The sequence below is a fragment of the Phoenix dactylifera genome, chromosome 4, assembly GCF_051530095.1.
Source record: "Phoenix dactylifera cultivar Ajwa chromosome 4, Ajwa_hap1_PhDact_Kaust_v1.1, whole genome shotgun sequence".
NCBI classification, from domain to species: Eukaryota; Viridiplantae; Streptophyta; class Magnoliopsida; order Arecales; family Arecaceae; genus Phoenix; species Phoenix dactylifera.
Window position 1 is genome coordinate 32,684,503 of NC_143193.1, and position 19,222 is coordinate 32,703,724.

The window sequence follows — 19,222 nt, forward strand, 5'->3', positions numbered from 1 at the left end:
TAAAATACAGATTAGCCATCGTTTCAAACATCTCTCTCACTACATATCTGATACATTATCTTAAATTTTTTTCAGTCTTCCAAGCTGACCGAGATAAACTGATCTATCAACTCACATTAGCATCTAATTTAGAATTTTAAGATTGTTGGAGTATCCATCACATAAAGATATTTTTGTGCCAATCTATAATGTTGTTCCAAAAAAAAAATAGCATACGCTACATAAACGGCAGAGGAACATGATGCAAGAGTCATGTATTTTTTAGAGAGTTTCCATGAATAACATTGGTAGATAAGCTTAGCCTCAAATATTTTGGAAGTCAACACAGAGTTTCCATGAATAACGTTAGTAGATAAGCTTGTCCTCAAATATTTTCTAAATCAATAAAAATCGCAGAAACCATCATTTTGTCACAGCGCGTGCCAGGGGTCGCGGCAGACCCGGTCCAACAATCTAAATGCGTCATTTATTTTTAAACTTTTCTAAGCTTTCCCGCAACCGCACACCACGTCCTCCCCAAGCCCCACCGGCATCTATCCCAACCGGACGAACGCATAAAAAAGTATTATGCGGACAAATATCTGCAATCCCGTCTTGCCCTAGGAACGGATCCCGTCCGCTCGCTCAGCGAAGAACGCGGTGGCATGGAAAATGTTATGCGGACGGATCGAAAATGACACCCGTGGTTATCCTCGTGACGAGGGGTGTTGCCGTTGGGGCTAAGGCCTGAATGCGACACGTTGTTTCTAATCTCTGGCAACCTCACAATATCTGACCTCCTTCCATCCCGTAATAAATGTATTTCCCAAAAGAGAGGGCACAATACATGGGAGCATTCTCCTCCTCTCTTTCCTTAAGTGACCATTCCCTTCTATCCTCATTTCCCAAAATCTTGGGTCGGGCTCTCATTGTAGAAATGCATGTTTAGTTAAGGGTTGGTATTCAAATCTTATTTTATTCTTTTTTTTCCCCTCGTTAGTTTCGGGTGCATGTTTCCTTTGGCTTTGGGTAATGTTGGAGAAGATAAATGGGTGCTCATGTTTATTATATTTTATAATGTGAGTGCTTTACTTTTTCTCTCCCTGCCTCCATTGACAAAGCCACTAGTTTCCTTGCTCTGTTACAGTAAACAAATAATAATTTGGAAATTGACTGCTATGTGATAATATTTTATTTTAATGATCCCCTTGGTGTCAAAACAAACTTTTTTTTTTTTATTGATCTCAAGTTAGATTTGTGGTGAGGTATATTAGGTTTAGATTGGATTAATGGGATTCAGGAATTTGAACATGTCCTCCCGCCGAAAGAAGGCAGAACAGGCGTCCTTGTTACCCATCAAGGAAAGAAGGGCCTGAAGAAGGATTTAGAGTTCTTGTAGAGATCAGTGTCTTGATACCATGGGGTTTCGATTTGTCTCGGAGCTTCTTGAAGGTTTCTATGGCTTTCCGGGTTCACCTGCACAATTTTTCACCGTGACCGGCCAGCCGCAACCAGTTTCTATATTGCGTTCTGGATCTCGTGCTCGACTTGGTTCTCCTATCACCGGAGCATGATTTCCTTGCGATGTTTGTCTGGGTCAAGTTTCTTATTTAATCGTGTTGCTTATGTGTAGATATCAAAGTTGGAACGAGATGAGCGAGACGAGGGTTGGGGTCGCAGAAAAGTTGTCTGAGAAGGGAAAAGATACGGCGGATCCTGACAAGGGAAAGCAGTTGGTGTCAAGATCTGAATCGGACCAGGTGATGGAAGGAAGAGATCCTGCAAATTATATACCCTATCCAAAGCCGCTGGCGAAGTATGAAGAGGTCATTGCCAATCCAGAGTTGTTTCGGGAAACGCTTGAGAAGCTGCATGCTACGTTAGGAACTAAATTCATGTAAGACAGATATATTCTTGGCTGTTATGCCTCTTATTTTGCTCGATTTTAGACTAATTGGTTCTAGTTTTTTTGGTCATGTTTCTAGCCTATCTGAAATTCTTTATGCATTTATTCATGTCCTTTCCCCATGTAAACAGGCATATGTCCTAAGCGAGAAGTAAAAGGTCTGTGTTACATTAACAAGTCTTTCATAAATTTCCCAGTTGTTTGTGTCTGCACTGCACCATCCTTTTGGACGATAGCTTCTGCTTTTCACAATTTTGTTAGGTCAAACATAGAAAAATCTATTTGATAATGGTTGATGATACAAAGACAAAGTTCTTCTTAGATGTTAATTGAGGGAATATGGATTATTGTTGCTTTATGATTTTTAAATTTTTATGCGTAATAACTCTTTGCTGTTTTTATCTTTACCAGTTGAATCATAATTTGTTGCATTAAGAGCCCTAACTGCTACACTAGTCCAGTGTGTAACCGACAAATATTGTTCTGTTCATGAATTGCCTTTTAAATCATTTTTTGCTATTTTATGTACACCCATTACCTCTTCAAGTATTGAACAGAATCATCTTTAAAAATGAGTTAATTGTTAAACAGCGACATTCATGGATCCATGTGTCATTACTCCAAGCCTCTGTGTTATGTATATCATGCCACAACTGAAAACAAAACAATGCTGCTCCTGCCATTAAGCTGCAGTTCGGAATCTAGACACGGAGGTCACAACTATGACCTCCACTCAATAGAGGGCACAAATTCCTTTGTCAAGACTTTTCTGGTAATCCACATGGATTTTGGAGTTCATTTTCGTTGCTCTTCTTATTTGCTTGATCACCATCACCCATAACTTCATAGTATTGCTCAAATTTACTTAGTTGTTCATTGTTGTTTATTAGTTTGTCTCCCAAGAGATATATATAATGGTGGAATATGTATATGGCAGGGGAATGACTTTAACAAGTTAATAAGAGCAGGACCTAATAAAGTTATTTCCCCAAGACCTTTCATCTTAAAATGGCATCCTAGGAGATCATTTAGATATCAAAGTATTCTTAAATGGTTGTATTAGATGGATGAAATAGAATCAGTAGTGATCTTGATATCAGCAAAGTTCTCCACTTTAACATACCTTTAACCTGCATGTCTTTCGGAAAGATTCAAAAGGTTGTTTTTAATAGGTTAATGAAGGCTGGAGAAGTCCTTAAAGAAGGATGGGTCCTGAAGAGGAAATTTTATATAATGTGTCATGCAAGGTCCTGACTCCCAAATGCTATAACTAAACTAGTGTTAAAATATCTCATTGTTCTGATCACAGCATTGAAACATCATTCATCTTCATGGATAACTGTTGCAAAGAAAAAGAATATCTCATCATTTTTAGGCAGAGATTAGTTCTTTCACCTGCAGGATACCTTGATGCATCAGAATTCAGAAACTCTACCAATAGAAGAGAAGATTTGAATAATAATATGCAACAGAATAAAAAAGAGAGAATATTTTAATGTTAAAACTTAGTTTAGTAAAAGATAATCATGGATTAACAGCTTGGTTTCTTAATTTAGTCAGTTAAAAGCTGCACATCAATAATGCAGATTTGAAAATTATTTCCCAGGCGAGATATCAACTAAAACTGCTGTATGAGAAAGGAAGTCAAGTGAACTTCCACTTGTTTTTCGAGTAGTCAATATTTGTATGTGCTCATAACTAATGAAAGAGTCGATTACTGTCCGTAAGGGATTAATTTAGACCACATTATCACCAATATAATACTAGATATGAAGAAAGTATGCTCAGATGCCTAATACTAAATTTAAGAACTGATGTGGTTTTAACACACTCAAATACAATGTAAAAATGTTAATTTTGATCTTAATATTGATAGAAGACTAGTGATTGGATGATACGATAAATCATTCCATAAAGCATATAAAATTCTTAACAAAGTTAATCAGACTGATTGGCTGAATTTTATTTCATTTGGATAATATTGAGAATCCAAGAACTTGTAGCTAATGTGCATTCTTCTCAGAATGCCTTAGTTGCATTCTACAACTGTTGGTTTATCCAACAAATTCTGATTGGTTTTATCTATTACTATGGTTCAAATCTTCTACTTATTCTATATTTAAATTTATATTGCAATTTTAATCTAAATTTAAGAATTCAAAGTTCGGTTTCAGTTATCGGAATTTGCTTGTAAGAAAAATACTCTGTGAAGAAAAACCTTCAGTTTTCTAGCAGGGAAGATCTAAATGTTATGGCTAAGGCCTTTCTGGAAATCTAGTCAAGCGCTGGTTGTCGTGGTATTATTTAATAATTTAGGTGGTTTATTATATGAACATTATATTCAATTAATTCTGATTGGTTCCCCTTTTTGCTCCTACTGCATATGGGTTCTGTCTAGTTGAACAGTCAGCTAATGCCACATAGATAGTACCTCGTAGATATTTTGATATTTACTTGTGAGACATTTTAGATGAATGATATAACAAGCTTCACCTAATTAAATAAAATGTGAACTGTCCTTTCTTATCTGATTTTAGACATTTTGGATGTTGAAGTTGGTTCTAGTTTAAAAGGAAACTGGACTGCTTTGCCAAACGGGGCCTTAATAATTTATGATATTTTACACTCCCTATAGAAACCATTTTCCCCATCTTTAAGGACTGATGTTTGCTTTGTGGATAGTTTGTGTCATGATTCCTCATATGACGAAGTTCTACATAGGATAGACAAATTTATAAAGCACTTGGAGATTCTGCTCTGATACCAAAAAGAATTTTGGTTTGATGTGCTGAAGTAATTTGGATCTATGATGCCTCAAAAAGGTAAATAAGGAAGACAAGAACATGGTTTTTTGGAAGTATCTATATATTGTTATACATACAATTTTCCTTTTTTGGAATGAAATCATCAATAGATTTGCTTAGAGAGGAAGTGATGGGGTGGCAAGGGTTCCTTCCCTTACTCTTGAAGATACTCCCCTGCCACTGCACCCCCCTCCTGCCCACCCCCCTGCAAAAATAAATAACAAAAGAGAAAAATGTTCTTTAGCGAAAAAAAAGAGAAAAATGTTTCTTTAATTATTCAAACACCTGAGTGTTGGTCATGATGCAACAATGCTTGAAGATTGTTTCAGGCACACAAATAGAAACCATAATGGGTGAAAGAATCAGGTTAGGGGGTGTTTTGATCAAGTGTTTACATGATGGAGGGCTTCAATTGCTTGTTGAAGCTGAAGGGAGGAAATCTTGGGCCGACAACATGTTTTGTCGCAGAATAGAATAAGATCATAAGTTCATAACCAATGATTCACTAGATGGCCACGATTTAGTGTTTATTTGAGCCTCATGTGTCTTGTGGCAATATTAGTTACCAAATGTAGGTCTTTTTGTTGACCCATTCTACCATGCCTTTTGTTTTCTATCATATTAAACTAAAATAGAAAACAACTTTTAATATTCACAGAGCATATTTACTCAAAAAGAATAAAATATTTACATAGTTGTAGCATGTACAATCATGGTATGCCATACCGTACCAAACCGAGTGATACGGAGCGTACCGTACCATACCGGTTTGGTAACGGTATACGGTATGGGAGGCATACCGACACTTGGTATGCCGAACCGACCTCCATATCGGGCGTGCCAACGTAGCGATAGGGTGGCACTGGTACAGAGCCCGGTACCGAGATGGTGTACCTTGTACAATGTTTGCTGCAGTGTCAAGATTACTTGGGATTTTTAATTGGTTCTTAACAAATGTCTGGTCATGGCAATTTTGGAGGGGAGTGTAGATACCACAAAGAAGTCCTAGGTAGACTTAGATTAGAAGGATAAGAATATGATTGGTCTTATAGAGCATTTTGGGTGTTCAAGTTTGATGTAATTTTAAGAAGAAATAAAGAAAACTTTGGCCACGATTCAGCCTTCCCTTCTCCTCTATCCCTTGTTCCTTCAATCTTTATCAATCTCTCATTTTTTCCTCTAATTCTACTCGTTTATTCTTTGTTCTATTTGCAATTTGCTACTGATTTTTTTCTATTCAGTTTATTTTTATGTTCATTGTTTACTGAATCTGGTTGCAAAACTATAATGGGTTTTTAGTTAAGCTCTAAATCTCTTAGGTTCTTTATGCAGTCATCTTCCCTCTACAAAAATCTGAGCACAGAAATTTTGGTACATCATTTACATATTATTGATTCTGTTATTTACTTTCTTGTTCTTTGGATTTAGATAGCAAGCGGCGAAATTATTTTAAACCCTAAGTTGTTCCTACTCTAGGGGGTCCTTTTATGCGTTGCAGGCTAACCTTTAGTGGTCCTGCATCAGTTGGTATTGGGCCACCCTTGCTGCTTCTTTCGCCTTCTTTCGCTTTCTTTCTTGGGTCTCTTTTCTCAGTTTCCCACCATGGTCTCCAAAACCACATTAAACAATAGGTTTGAGGCCTTTGTCCAATACTATGAGGTCTTGAAACAAGTTGCCCATCTTTGAGAGGATATTAGTAAAATCTTCCTCAGATGACATAAAAAAAACTCTTCTATCAATGATCCTTTAAATTGAAAATCCTAGAGCTCAAAGACATCAAAATTGGGCAGTGATCTAGATTTCCATGTAGCAAGACTTCAGATGATTGATTTTCATGACGGATAGTGATCTCTAGGTCTTCCTAGATTAGATTTTATGGTCTTAAAGCTACTTCGAGTGGTATCGACATGCAGAGGAGTGTTGATTTTTATTTGCTGAAATGAGGTTGACAGCATATATATGGTGTATATATGGTGGACCAAACATCTGTAGCTGCATTACGCTACCACCTATAGGATCAAATTAAAAGCGGCCATGACCCATTAATTCATGACTCCTAACAATCAGCTCTATACCCTAGCAACTAGATTCAAGTTTCCATGGGTTGAGGATGTTCTGTTCTGAATGTATTGCTGGGTTTGAACCTGAAATCTCCTCCAAACTAACTATTAATAAGTTTTACACATTTATGGCTTCTATGAAAATTGTAAATCAAGAAGCAAAGAGATCAGTCCTAACATTTACTTTTTCTTTAAAATTTCTTGAGATTTGAATGTCTAACACTAGGATTAAGCTAACTGAAGATGCAAATAGCCTCCATAGTTGATATCAAGAAGGCACATGAAGTCATGAACAGTGAGAAGGGTGCAAGTTCAAAATCTAGGGTGAAAATTTAATGCATCACTCGCAAAGGATACAATCACTTCTCTGTATAATGCCTGAATTGGCACATAAAGCTTGCAGATAAGGCCTACTTATTTCCATCACTAGCCTCGAAGAGAAGGCCAAAGTGGTTGCCTAAGCAGAAGAAAGTGATGAAGAAAAGAGTGTCAGCAGTGAGGATGATGAAATACTTCATTGCATTATTCTCCAACCTCTTTTGACTCCACATCATGAAGATGATTATGAAGATTGGAGGTGAAGCAATATTTTCTAGATGAGAATACGATGTAAGGGACAGCTACAAATTAGTGATTAGTTGTGGTAACTGCTTAAATGTAATCCCTGGAGATGCTTTTTATATGTTGAAGCTGAAGATTGAGTCACAACCTAATCCCTATAAGGTTAGGTTGCGCAATGACTAATCCAAAAGTCCATGAGCGGTGTATGGTCACTTATTTCATTGGAGGGTCCATGGATTGTGTAGTGTGATGTGATGACAGTTAAAATATGTCACATATTCCTAGGATGACCATGGCTTTTCGACTAAAAGTTGCAGCATGATAGCTTTTCAGAGACATACTCCTTCCAGCATGGAGGCCTTAGCATGATAGAAGTACCCACCAAGGATCTTCGACCAATGAAGTTAAAGTATATCGTCAGGATATTCCTTCTAGAATGTGGCAGCTTGGGTGGAGGTGGCTTGTTGGGTCCCTTCCCTAACTCAAGGGGTTTGAGTTTCTAAAGGAAGGGGAGATTAATGCAACAATTTTTGAAAATTACTTTTGTGCATCAAGGCAGGATGTAATGGGTGAGAGGATTAGTTTACTAGGTGCTTGTATAAAGTTTTTACATAATGATTGAGTCTATCTGCTGTAATTGCATCCTACAGAGACTCAAATTGGAAAGGGATAGTGGTTGATTGGTCTAATAAATTCCCTTCTCCCCTCTTGCTTGTTCCTTCTATGTCTATCAAACTCTTTCTTCTTCATCTTCTAATCATGCTCCATTATTTTTTTCTGCTGATATTGTTTAGTTTGCTATCAGATTTCAATCAATGAATACTAAATCTCTACTTTATGGTTTGTTAGATTTGATATGTGCATATATTTCATTATTTCTCTTAAGTTGCACTCCTGTTTCTGCTGTTGGTGATTTCTAAAATTAAATTTGCTGCATTCTGTTCATTTTTGTGTTCATTACTTACTAAATTATGGCAGCAAATCTACTACAGATTTCTCAGCTTAGACCTAAAAATCCTAGGGTGAATTTTTTAATCAAGCATTTTCCCATAAATTTGGTTTTGTTATTTGTTGTTCAGCTCTCAGGACTTGAGAACAGCAAAAAAAATTAATTGCTTTCAAACCTAAATTACACTATTCCAGTTGTCCACTTATGCATCATGGGCAACCTGGCGTGGTGTTGTATCTCCGCACCCACTTTAACCACCTTTATTTCCTAATTTATCTTATGCAGAAATGTCTTTCCCTTCTAATTCCTTGAAAGATGGTCCTTGAATTAATGAAAAAAAGCCGTGTGCCGCTTTTCGTTTTATTTAGTCATTGACTAGTCAGCTCTTATGAGAACTGAATTATTTCTGTGCCTGTAACCACCTCCCTTCCCCCAAAACACACACACACACAAACAAGAAGAAAAAGGAAAAGATAGAAGAGGAAAAGCCTAACTACTAATCAACCATGTAGTATCGTATTAAATTAAACAAAGGTATTTCCCAAGACTACTTTAGAAGAAAACCATGTCGTTCTCCTAACATCTAATAGTAACACCCAAAGTTAAGGAAAATAACTCCTAATTCTACAGGGTGATTATAATTGAGTGCTTGTTTGGGTAATTGATTACAAACTATAGGTGCTGCAACACCACATATTAATGAAACAGATATATATATTAAATAGATTTGTGTTTTCTTAAGTCTTCTTTCAAATTCTTGTTTGTGATTTTGTTGATACTGTTGGCTGCGGTATTAAAGAGCAAAGTTCTGGAGATAGTTGACACAAGGCATAAAATAGTAGAACACAAGGAAAATGATTTACAAGTACTGAGGGATGTAGAGAAGTTGGTGAATTAGGACCATGATGAAATTTTTACATTCTAAGGTATCATGTTTGTTTTGTTTATACATTTTAAGGATAACTTTTTATAATTTGTTACAAAGAATGAAAAACATCTTGCTCTATAGTAAGGAAATCTCCTAGTCTACAAATTACAAAACCATGGGAACAGTTTCTTTTCTCTGCCCCCAATCCTTCTAGGGGCTGAAATCTTACCCTGTATATTCATGATATTTTATTTTATAAAGCAACAGGAATTAATGCAACTACCATCTTTGCACACATTATCCAGCACAGACCAAGAACCTGTACTCTGATAGTCCTCTCTTACATGATTAACATGTGCACCATACTGCTCAAACCTTGGTGCATGTATTATTTTTTAGTTGATTTTATATGTCAATAAAGGGGATGACCAAAAGATTCTTGCTTGTTTGACCAATAAGGACTGTTATATTTTTTTTTCTCTTGCTAATATGGGTTCATATATCATCTCTGACCTTAAAAATGGTGTTTTTGATGTTTGTTTTCTAGGGTGCCAACCATAGGCGGAAGGGAACTAGATCTTCATCGACTCTTTATGGAGGTTACATCGCGAGGAGGTATTGAAAAGGTATGAATTCAATAAAAACTAGATCTTCATCAACTCCTTATTATTGGTACTGATTTATTAGTTAGTTTATATTTTAAATTGGCATGGCTTAATATCTGTGGAATGATACCATTGTTTCTGAAGTTTGTGTCTCAGTAACTGTAAGGTGCAGAATATCAATTCAACAATGAATTGGAGAAATCACATTGACATTGGCTGCGTGCTTGCTAAATAATGATCTTATTATCTTAGTCTATCATAATGGAAAATCTGAAACACTCATAAATGATATATATGTCTGGAAGATTTGAAGTATTAGAAATTCTTTCCTTTATTGAATTTGTCCTTATATTACCATGTGCATGGCATGTACCAATAATGTAATTTATTCCCTATTTTTTCATCCGGGCAGTCCCTTACCAAGTGTAGTTTCTCTTGTGTTGTATGCAATGTTCACTGTCATTATCTTTTACTAGGTTTTATACCTGCTGTCAATCTCACCATATTCAAGTTCTATATGTTTCTCTAAATGACAGATTAGCTTTTCATGTTACAATTAATGTCTTTAACATACTGATATTGGTAACTTATTTATAGTCATGACTGGTGTAATATTTAAAAATTAGAATTTTCTCACAACACATTAATCTAGGAAAATGGGCAGATAGTTGCATTTCTTAAATGAACGTGCGAATGCCAATAAGGCAGTGCATAAGATTTCTGCTTCACCAACATCAGTGAGGGGCAGTCAATCGGTGAATATGTTTAATATTAATAAGATCTTGTGGTATAGAGTGGAGACTGGAAATTTGCTTATGGATGGCCCTCCCCCTCGCTGCGCAATCTATTAATTCTTATTAGAACTACTATATGTTCACTGCTGCTGTTATCTATCATCCAAGGGACGCTGGCTTGAATAATGGTTGGTCTAAAACTTTCTAGCTTCAGCCCACTAAGGAGTTTGGTGATAAATATTTGACTTTTTTCCTGTCTGTTTATAATATTTTATTTTTTGAAGTGGTAGGAAAGCTTGCATCACATGATGTGAACTTTAAGCTCAAATCATTTGGAATGGCAAAGATGGAAGATTCATCATTCGTATAGCTTAAGCTTGGAAGAGACTGAGTGAAATCTTTTTCAAGTATGATCTTCCCTATCTTACATTAACCATATCTTAAGTTATTCATTGTACGAATAGCTTAAGTTCAACACCAAAAATCCAATCAAAAGTTTTTTATGATCAGATGGTTCAAAATGATTACTTATACGGTACCTCATAGCCCTAATTCACTTTTCCATTTTAATGCTAGTGGTTTTTGATTACTATGATACTCTCCTGCCAACAGTTTATTATAGCTTGCATAAGGATCAGTACTGATCATCATTGAATGGTTCTTCTTCAGCATTTGCATGTCTGTATGCCTATTGGCTTGGAAATTAGGGACTAAAGGTAAATTCTTTGTGGGCACATGTTGAACATCTTTTCCTCTTCATTTCTTTTTGGATGGTGGTAAGAGTATGCACTTGGTGAGCTCCACTAATAATTTTGATATAATGTACTGTTACTTTGTTTTTACAATTATTTTATTAATTTGGATAACTATATCAGGTTTTGAAATTATAGACCAACAGCTGATTCTTTTCTATCACAAGGCACTGCAGCCAATATATTTTAACTGGATCCAGAATCATAGAATGTTAAGGTCATAGCTCCAGGATTTTTTTTGTAATACAGTTTTTTTTTTTTTGATTTTTTGCATATTATTTAGACTACATTTGCTCTCTATTTGTTGTATGCATGATTAGTGGCATGCTGTCTATATCATGCCAAAAAGACTACTGAACAGCAATCTATTCTAACAACAAAAAAAAAACAACAGAGTGCCAAATCTCTCATCATAATGGTCCAAGTAAGAGACAGTGGACAACATACTACCAAGTGACAAGGTGCAAGCTCAAAAACAAAGAAAATATGTTTCAAGAGAAGTTTCATGTCAAGGAGATCAAAAGTAACAAAATGCACCCCTTCTAACCCAATAAGTTTGCAAATTGCCAAACAATTACAAAATGGTAGGCTCTTCTATGGGTTCAAGAAAGATTTGCAGATACCACTGGTAACTTATAGAGATTTGGCTCTTTTGAGAGAATGAATAGTAAACGAACAACCGTAAACATTATTAGACGATTCATTATGTACTGATGGATCGAAATGTCCTGGATTTTGGTATATGCAATGAAAAAGAAGTGTCAAGGGAGATGACGAGGCTCACACAGTCCTCTCCATATTATTCTCTTGCCTGTATAGTGTCCTGCAGATTCATTGATGAGAATTTGCAGGAAATTCTCTTCATAGGAGTTATTCATTGCATGAGGATGTGCTGGTGCAGCCCCTTTCTTCAGGCAATGAATAAGCAATCAAGGGCTACTATCAAGGATTAAGTCCCGGTATCTACTGGATTTTATTGTATCACACTGATAGGATACTGATGTCGGTTTACCCCTCCGAACTGGTACATAATGACACATGGCATATCATCACATTAATGCCATGCCACCAGCAAAAGGCATAAGGCATATTGGTATAGTATTGTATCTTAGTGATCTTTACCGCAGTGGTAAGACACTGGTGCTTCAATTTTGGACAGAATCTTCTTGCCAAGTAGTGGCAAAGCCAAGTGGAGGCTGGAGGGCATCTTTTGTAATAACCGCCTGCTCCACTCCTTTCCAGCTCTCATGGCCCACCTTTCTCTAAAACAGTCTTAGTTTAGTGCAGATCCCACACATAAACGCATACTAGTCCCCCCCCTAAATATACTTCACCATCAGCTCCCAAATGTCAAAATATATGCATCACATTGGAGCCCAAAATCCCTTCCAACTGAACTAAGAAAGTGAATTTTATCAGTTCTTGTGGGGCAGAGTGCGATTTTGTTGATATACAAACACTGCATGGGGTTTAGTTATTAGTTATCTGATGGAATAATTTACAATCTGTTTTCTTATGGGTAACATTTCTATATCTAAATCAAAGTGGTTTACCCATGCTCTGAGTTTCTCCTATCTTTTTATAAAAGATTTAATCCCTACAACAGGGAGTTCTGGACAAACAAGGTAGTCCAAGTGTTAAAGTAGTGACAACTACTACTACTATGCCCATCTTCATCAATCTTCATCAAGAGACACAACTACTACTGCTACTACTAAATCTTCATAAAGAAACATACTACTACTACTACTACTATTTCCATATTCCTCAATCTTCATCAAGACACATTACTGCTACTATTATGTCCGTCTTCATTATTCTTCATCAAGAGACACTACTACTACAATGTCCATCTTCATCAATCATCATCAAGAGACGCTACTACTACTGTATCCATCTTCATCAATCATCAAGAGACACTGCTACTACTGTGTCCATCTTCATCAATCTTCATCAAGAGACACTGCTACTACTATATCTTCTATACATCTTTGTCAAGAGGCAGAAACTAGAGGGTGTACCATTTTAGATCCAAAATTCTTTCTATGATGCACCAATTTGTTGTCATTTTTCCCTCTCTTTTATTATGTTTGCCCATTTTTATCATATCTACCATGTGATTTCAAAGTATTACAATGGTCACAGTGTAGACCCTGTGATTATTTGAGATTCTTTTTTTTTCTGTTATTCAGCAGTTGAAAAAGATAATAACAACTTCAAATAGTTTTTCTTTAACCACATTGATCATCGAGTCAATGTAGTCAAGTAGATACTAATTATGAGTTATAATAATGATAAATTTGGCTCCCCACTCCCAAAGGAAAATCATAGTCTCAACCTTGTTTCTTAGTGCAAATAAACCTCTATAACTTGGCCTGCTTAGATAATACAAAATGTGGGTCATGTAGGTGATGAGGACAGTCCCTTGCTTTGTTACCATGTCCTTGAGGAGATGTTGGAACAATGCACTACAATATTGCAATGATCTCAAAATAGATGTATTATCCATAGATGCATAGAGACTTAAGTGTAGGATTTAGCCTTTCCCAAGAAATCCTGACATATTCTATGACCAAAGTGTACAGTGTTAAAAAAAGAAGAATACGTACAAGGCTACTCCCAGTTAAAAATGATATATTTATAATTTTATATGCTTTCTTACTTGCTAGTATCCATGACAAAATCCTTTTCCCTTGTTGCAGTCCATCCTTTTTCCTAAACATCTTATGCTCAGTTAAGAGGATCTTTTGTCATCTTGGATGCTAACAGCTATTGCAATGCATTTCTTTTACTACATCTTTCCTTTATCATATTTTAGGTATTTCTATTTGTGTATTATATTTTATTCAAATTAAGGACTTAAAATTTAATGTTAATTGCAATATCAAATTTAAGCCAAAAATCCCTTATGATACAAAATACTGAAGCTTAATTGCTTGTAAATGTGAGCATGAGCAAAGACGGTTTTTTGGGTTCATGAGCAAGAAGAGATTTGTTGGAGGGAATGACATTCTTCTTTTAGCTCAAAGTGGCAAAGGAAATGGGACTATGATAGGAAGAGGGAGGATCACATAGTTTGTTTGTCCCTTCTAAGGATATATTTGGGGGAGAAACTTTGTTTGTCCCTTCTAAGGATATATTTGGGGGAGAAACTATGGATCTTATAAAACTAGGGAGAAGGTATCCTTGATGTAGCAGAATTTATCAATTCAGTATTATGTTTTTCACCTTATGAAATGGATTTTGATTTTTCTTGTGGCTACAAAGAATTGATTTCTAGCTTCTGTTATTTCAAGTGGTTGCATTAGCGAAACAGAATTCTTTTTTGACAATTGCAGTTCATGATATGATATCTTTTCCAAAAAAAGAAGTGATATAATATCCAGTCTCCCAGACCTTTAACATGCTCAGTGCAGACAAATGTAAATTACTTATTTTCAAATGAATAAAGGCAGTTTTAAAGCAATGCAACTGTCAAATAGTTGCATACCTATGTCAAGAATAGAAAGAGTTTATTTCCATCTGAGTTGGTTGTGTATGTTACCTTGGTGTTTGTGGGTGTTGATGTATTCAAGCACAGGTGTGCTTGTTAGTCAGTGCGCCTTTTATTATCCTATTCCTTTCTTGTACTATATGTAGATTATGACTATTATTTCTAATTTCGAAGCTCTTCAGATTTTCAATTTCACTTTTCCTTGCAGATGAGAATTTTACTGATGGTAGTTTGTTTCATATGATGTTTTGTGCTTTGTGCTCTGCTGAATGGACAACCTCAAAAAGTTTTTGCTAATAAATTTCTCTCTCTCTCTCTTTCTTTCTCTAGCTATCTATCTCTCATCATCTATAGTTTTGTTCAAGAATGTCTGTTTCTTTATGTTCAAGCTCCTTGGTGTTGGAAGAAAACACTTTGATGATCTGATCAATTTTTTCCTTCAATTTTTTTAATCTATAGGATTTTCTGCTACCAAATGATCTAATTTTATCAGTAATTTTATAAATTGCATCTTGATTTTCTCAATTTGCATAACGATTAAATATCTACATAACCAAATATCTTAACGCATTGTTAAACATAATGAAAAGATTGGACTCTCCAAGAATATGTGAGGGCAGAAAATCAAATATCCTAGATTTTTCTAAGTAAATTGCAACAAGAAAGGCCAAAAATTTGAGTATCCTTGCTTTAGGTTGTCATATCAAGGAAAAGCTATTATTTCCTTTTATTTTTTGATATTAATAAACAAGTCAATGCTTAAGGAACGGTAGTTGAGGGACATATCCCTCCATGTCTCACCATCCTTAGAAATATGAGAGATTAGAGAGTGGCAAAAGGTGGTAAAATGTTTTAAGGTGTTTGCAAAAGTTTCTTTTAGTATTAGTGGCTATCTTGAAGCATAGAAAGCATGCCTATCCGATGGCATAGAGAATGTCTCACTGCAGTGTTTCATATTGTGATATCTTGTTCTTAAGCACTGATTATTTGCCTACAATTCAGTTGCATTGAGTTCAAGTACAGTTGCAATTGGAGTTGCAGCTGCAAAAACTGATTTTGTTTTATTTTTTGTAATTGGAAACTGCAACTACAATGGCAACTATTTGGTTGTATAATGCTGAAAGAGATAATAACCTTGCAAATGATCTGGTAAGTTTACCCCAAGAAATAGTTATCATCTTATTTTTATAATCATAATAAAACTAAAGATATTATTAAATTACTATTGGATTATTATGATAACTATTATATTAATTATATCACTATAAAATATTTTGATAATATATTATTAAAAACATAATATATATTTATAATATGTGTTATTATAATTATTAATAATTACTATATCATATTATTATAAACTAATTATGATTATTAATATAATACTGTTATAAATTATAATGAGATTCATTAGGATATAATGATATAATAATAATAATAACAAAATAAAAAATAAGTATGTTATGTTCATAATAATAGTTATATTGCTAACATTATAACAATAATTATTATAGTACTATAATATTATAAAGTTTATTTTACATTATAGTAATTATATATATTGTTAGTAAATTTATATTTACTATTTTTTAAAGTAATTTATATTTATTTAATATGTGACAGTGATATTAAATTTCAATGGTCAGAGTGTGGTGAGGGGACTTCCTTGAGGGTTGCTTCTAATTGCAACATATCTTATAATAGGTTCTGCAGTCAATTTTGCGTGTAATCCCAATAAAAGATTTGGACTCGTTCTTGTAGTTCAAATGCAGCGTGCAGTTGCAATTGCAGGCATCCAAACGGTTGTTTTGGATGCACGCGTTTGGATGCCTGCAATTGGACCTGCCTAATTGCAGGCAAGCAAAGAGCCCTTTAAATCATTTTGATCTATTCTCATAATATATTTGCACTTTGCTATGAGGACTGTCACAAGGGAGTTGCACAAAGCAGCAAATAGGAATAACAGATTAATTACACCATTTTGCACTGGATGTATGCATTATTTCCGAATAGGCCCATTATGTGGCTTACCTAGATTTTATCTCCCTGTACTGCCATTATGTGGTTTATAGCATGCACAATGTGGTCCCAAGATATTTTTCCAGGGATAAGTTGAGATGCTTTTTCTCGATCCCTATGTATATACTAAAACATCTGACATAATGCCCCAACATCCTTTTAAATCTCAAAAACAAATAGATTACCTGTCCTATGTTCTTGTTTTCTAAATCACAAAAGTTTATTACAAGTTTACAACCAGTGCTTAATGCGTGCTTACTTGCAGGTGATTGCAGATAGGAGATGGAGAGAAGTAACTGCTACTTTTAGTTTCCCCTCTACAGCCACAAATGCATCTTTTGTACTGCGCAAATATTACATATCTCTATTACATCACTATGAGCAAATTTATTTCTTTGGATCTCAAGGATGGAGCTGTCTTCCAACTGGTCTGTACATGGGACATATGTTAGTTGTTTCTTCTGTTCTTTTCTCCAAGCTTTCTCATCTGTCATAATTTACTTTGCAGCTCCTTCGCACACACCTGCAACATCAGTTCCATCTGAGAAGTTGATTGACCCTATGATGTCATATCCTGAAACTCAGGCGGTTGCTCGGAAGCGTAGGAGAAGCAATGGTGAGTTGTAACTAATATATATCAGAACCTGAATTGCTTACAATAATCAACTTGCTTCCATGAGGAGTCCTACTCTTTTGCTGCCTTCTATAATAGGTAAAACATGTTCTTATCATCCATTCTAAACAGAGGAAGACACCAACTAGTGAGCTCAATGAGCTTGAGATTGGGAACATCCAACCAATGAGGATCATTTTTCATTGGGATCGGAGGGGAGACAACTAGCATTCTTTCGTGGTTCCTGGATATATGTTGCAACAATATCTCTATGAGCATAGTTTATATTTAAATGAATTAATTGTTTTATGATTCTTCTATGTATGATAGATATGAAGGTTTGTGTGATTACTTATTGGTTGCTTCCCTTGACTGCCTTAGGTCTGTCCTCACCAACAAGTCCAACTGTTGTCGGAGTAATCGATGGCAAATTTGAGTATGGCTATTTTGTCACTGTCACTGTGGGCTCTGCAAAGCTAAAAGGTGTCCTCTATCATACTCCTGAACAGACCACTGCCCAAGCACCACAATATTGTGGAGTTGCCGAGAACAGCAATGCAAGGGGTGTTCGCCGTCACCGGCGTAGGAAGAAATTGAGCAAGAGAGACCCTACACATCCAAAGCCAAATAGGAGTGGATATAATTTCTTTTTTGCAGAGCAGCATGCGAGGCTTAAGCCACTCCATCCAGGGAAGGATAGAGAAATCAGTAAAATGATTGGAGATCTATGGAACAAATTAACTGAGGCTGAAAAAGCTGTAAGAACTAAGAAAACAAAAACTAGGATGTTTCTGATAATATTGAGAACTGGACATTCTAATTTGATCCATGAAATCTGAATTTCAGGTATACCAAGACCGAGGTCTGAAGGATAAGGAGAGATATAGAAGTGAAATGGAAGTATACAGGGAAAGATTGAAAACCGGCCAAGTAATTAGTGATGCAGTGCCCATCCAACAGCGTCCTGCTGAGCCAGAGGTGGCAGTTGGGGACGCAGAATTGAAAACGGAGGCAGATGAAGGTGGCTTAACTCTAGCTAATCAAAATGATAGCAGTACTGAGGGTAGTGAATCCGAGGATAAAAAATCAGATGAGGATGCGGAAATGGAGACATCACCTGAAGCTGGTGGAATCGCTACAGAGTCGACTAGTTTGGCAGATCCTTCAAATGAGGGAGATGAATTTGAATTACGGAGGAGGAACGAAGTAAAATTGGAAAATGAAAATGACCTTCCAAGTTCCAGGGAGGATGCAGAATCCAAAAAGTTTACCGAGTCATCAACTGATAAGCAGTGACTATAGGTGAAATTGAACTTCAAATCACAGACTGATTTTCTAATTGACTTATAGCACTTTTCTTCCTTTTAATCGTACATCTAACAGAGTTTGTAGGTTTGAAATTATTCTTTTCTATTGGCAAGTTATGGATGGAAAACTTTTAAAGGTATTTTGGTAGAGGTGGCAGAAGCAACCAGTCAGATACCGATTGCTCTTTTGAGTATCACCTGCCTGAATTGCTAGGTTGGCAAGTCAGCAATAAAGAATGGAAATGATGATTTCTTTTCATACTAGAGGCCCTAAGAAACTATCTCATTATGCGTACTTGTTTTGGCTGGAATTTGACAGGAGTTATGGGAAAGGAGGAAAGAGGAAGAGATCTCTCTATTTTTAAAAAAATTTAAAAGCCCATCATTTTCTCAGGGATTGTTGACAAGACCACCCACTGGTGACCAACTCAGCTGGTGACTTGGTAAAGAAACTCTACTGCCCATCCTGGTTTCAGTGATCCAGAATTTTTCAAATTTCTTATACAACTTCATCTAAGTACTCCAGACACAGGAGACGGACCACTTTCTACACCTACATGACGCGCACAAAC

At 35.8% G+C, this 19,222-nt stretch overlaps 1 protein-coding gene across 5 annotated transcripts; it reads left to right on the forward strand.

Annotated features, from left to right (window-relative positions):
* Nucleotides 1-763: 763 nt before the first annotated feature.
* Nucleotides 764-18,909, forward strand: LOC103697941 (high mobility group B protein 9-like). Of its 5 annotated transcripts, XM_088719819.1 has the most exons (8): nt 927-1,058; nt 1,613-1,876; nt 9,675-9,753; nt 16,996-17,158; nt 17,239-17,346; nt 17,725-18,101; nt 18,190-18,645; nt 18,727-18,909. In XM_088719819.1, the coding sequence occupies exons 1-7, from the start codon at nt 1,012-1,014 to the stop codon at nt 18,637-18,639; spliced, it is 1,488 nt and encodes a 495-aa protein (XP_088575945.1). In that variant the 5' UTR covers nt 927-1,011; the 3' UTR covers nt 18,640-18,645; nt 18,727-18,909. The 5 variants fall into 5 exon arrangements, with proteins under 5 accessions (XP_008778105.2, XP_026657232.3, XP_088575945.1 ...); XM_008779883.5 differs by having other exon boundaries at nt 764-934; nt 18,190-18,909; XM_026801431.3 differs by having other exon boundaries at nt 830-1,058; nt 18,190-18,909.
* Nucleotides 18,910-19,222: the final 313 nt, after the last annotated feature.

Bases quoted from the DNA above. Each gene is read 5' to 3' on its own strand.
- LOC103697941 (XM_026801431.3), top strand. From the start codon at position 1,012: ATGTTGGAGAAGATAAATGGGTGCTCATGTTTATTATATTTTATAAT. The intron at 9,754-16,995 runs GTATGAATTCAA...GCTTACTTGCAG, and splicing joins CGCGAGGAGGTATTGAAAAG to GTGATTGCAGATAGGAGATG. The intron at 17,347-17,724 runs GTGAGTTGTAAC...TGACTGCCTTAG, and splicing joins GAAGCGTAGGAGAAGCAATG to GTCTGTCCTCACCAACAAGT.